The sequence below is a fragment of the Penaeus chinensis genome, chromosome 19 (assembly GCF_019202785.1).
Source record: "Penaeus chinensis breed Huanghai No. 1 chromosome 19, ASM1920278v2, whole genome shotgun sequence".
NCBI lineage: Eukaryota > Metazoa > Arthropoda > Malacostraca > Decapoda > Penaeidae > Penaeus > Penaeus chinensis.
This window is the reverse complement of record NC_061837.1, coordinates 33,289,721-33,292,220: the sequence shown is the minus strand read 5'-3', so window position 1 is coordinate 33,292,220 and position 2,500 is coordinate 33,289,721. Positions and strand designations below refer to the sequence as shown.

Genomic DNA, 2,500 nt, shown 5'->3' with positions numbered 1-2,500 from the left:
CAATCGACTGAGAGGGACGTCCGCGTGTGAACCCAGGACCTTGCAACTGCAAAGCCAGTGCTCTACCGCTGAGCTATGCCACCGCTGTATATTAAGGCTACCGTTGTTATTACGCTAAATCTCGTTTGCATGTGATCTTTAAGCCCGTACTTCCCATCCACCTCTATGAAGGACATAACGACATTTATACTCCATATCGTAAATACTAATGTTAAACACAAAGTAAAAGACTTGTGTAGACTTACAGCGTCCCCGGCGGTGTAAGTCTGGAAATACTAGTGTGGCGTACTTACCATGTTCAATGACGTATCTGTGTAAGTCAGAATCCTCTTCATCACTACCTTGACCTTCGGGAATCCACGCTGCACCCCAGCCCTCCACCACGCCTGCAAAGGAAAGTGGAGGCGTTGTACTTATTGCTAAATCAAAGCTAAATGGTTAAGGATTCAGTACCAGCAACGATAGCATTTGCATACACGGTAGATACACACACACATACATACATACATACATACACACACACTCGTACGCACGCATGCACGCACGCACGCACGCACACACACACTCACTCACACACATACACACACACACACACACACACACACACACACACACACACACACACACACACACACACACACACATATAAATATATATATATATATATATATATATATATATATATATATATATATATATATATATATATTTATATATATGTGTGTGTGTGTGTGTGTCTGAGTGTAAGAGTATGTTAAATGGGATATAGACGATAAACATGAATAAATATACATAAATATCAAATGATTTAAATGACATATGAATAACAAATACATCAGATGAAATACAATTGACACATAAATAACGTGTATTAAATGATTTATAAATAACAGTTCAGTGACATAACATATAAATAACCAAAACAAATAAACCAAAGTTCAACACTTTGCCTGCAGAGGGAGGAAACAAAACGTTGAACAAATGGCCGGGAAATTTGTCATCACTTTAGTTGTCGTTAGTGGGATATCTGCACCATCCATTTTTGTAATAGTATCCCATCAACATGCCCGTTTTTTAAATGGTCTACTTTTAGTTTCGTCGGTTTTGGCGAAGCTCTCGTAATATACTTCGGGCGTAAGTGGGTTTATTACATTGATGTCGTTGTTAAAAATACATTTGCATGACACCTGTTCAATTACGCCCCTGATTATTTTTTTTTTTTCGAAGTATTGCAAAAAAAAGAAAGAAAAAAAGCTCGCAATATTGTCACCGTCACCTGCAAATCTGCGAAAAAGTGTACGTCATCGTAACTTATACCAGTCCTGTAGTTACAATCGTTTAGCATGCGGCAGTAAGTAATGTTGATACCAGATATGATTTATTTTCATTGCTGTTTCTGCTTTGGCCCTGCATAGTAATCGCAGAAGGTTGCCGTGATGGAACATTGTCGTTATTCAAATATTTGAGGAGGAAAAGTCATGGTAGTTCTTGCAGGCTTACAATATAATCCGTGGACCATTACTGTTCTTGAAGGGTATTAAGCCTGCGTGTGACCTAACAGAATGCCCTTGCTTGACTGGTCTTGCGTTACTTGACTTTTGTTTAACTTGTAAAAAATGAATTGGTATTATTTGCGAAATCATCAGTCATGCAAAGGATTTCTCTTAAATATCTTCCAAAGTTGATAAAATCATACTCTAAGTTCAAAATAAGGAATTATTTTTTTTCGAACACATAAGTTCCTTGGTTTTAACACAATAATATATAGAAACATATTCATAGCAAAATACCAAATGCATGTAGCTGCACATGATATTGTTATCAGTACGATGCAGAGATTAAAACGAGACAGAGATCGTTAAGTAATTTTTTCACCGGGAAATATTACCATTGGTCACGCGATCTTACTCTATAATCAAAACAGCCTGTGACATTGACACATGAACTGCAAATATATTGATGCATATGATCAACTCACTGTGATCCATGTTATGTTCTTTTGTCAAAGACTCTGCAGTCAAAGCATTTTATTTTCATTGACACTTGTCTATTATCCCTCTGATCGTCATTTCTGTTAACACAATGCAAAAAAGAGGGAACAAATCGGCGGGAACTACAAAGAGAAAAAAACACAGAAAAAGTGCTGTAAAATATCCCGTGGTTTGTAAACCTCACTTGGAAATATCCTGCTAAACATACTTTTCATATCCAAACACTATTCGACCACCGCAGCGTGAGTGGCAGCTTCATAGTACCATTAGTACGGGAAAAACGGCATATTCCTACAGCGCATTACACCCGCATAAATTTCGACTGCATCAGTTCTGCAGTTCGGAAATCCAATCCCGAAATCTAAGTACGATACCAACGATACCAACATCACACAGCGTGGCGGACACCCTCGTAGGTATCGATTTTTCGTTGAATTGTTGTCAGAATGTGTATGTTGTGCTGCTTGTGTGCTGTTATGATTTCTGGCCAGGACTTCAAAGGGAAAGCT

At 38.1% G+C, this 2,500-nt stretch overlaps 1 protein-coding gene across 1 annotated transcript in view; it reads right to left on the bottom strand.

The window, feature by feature from the left end:
- The window catches only part of LOC125035260 (opioid-binding protein/cell adhesion molecule homolog), an 88,826-nt gene that overhangs the window by 10,819 nt on the left and 75,507 nt on the right, over window positions 1-2,500 (bottom strand). Inside the window, exon 2 of the mRNA XM_047627530.1 lies at window positions 294-386. Coding sequence (XP_047483486.1) covers window positions 294-386 — 93 coding nt within the window. The remainder of the gene's footprint in view (window positions 1-293; window positions 387-2,500) is intronic.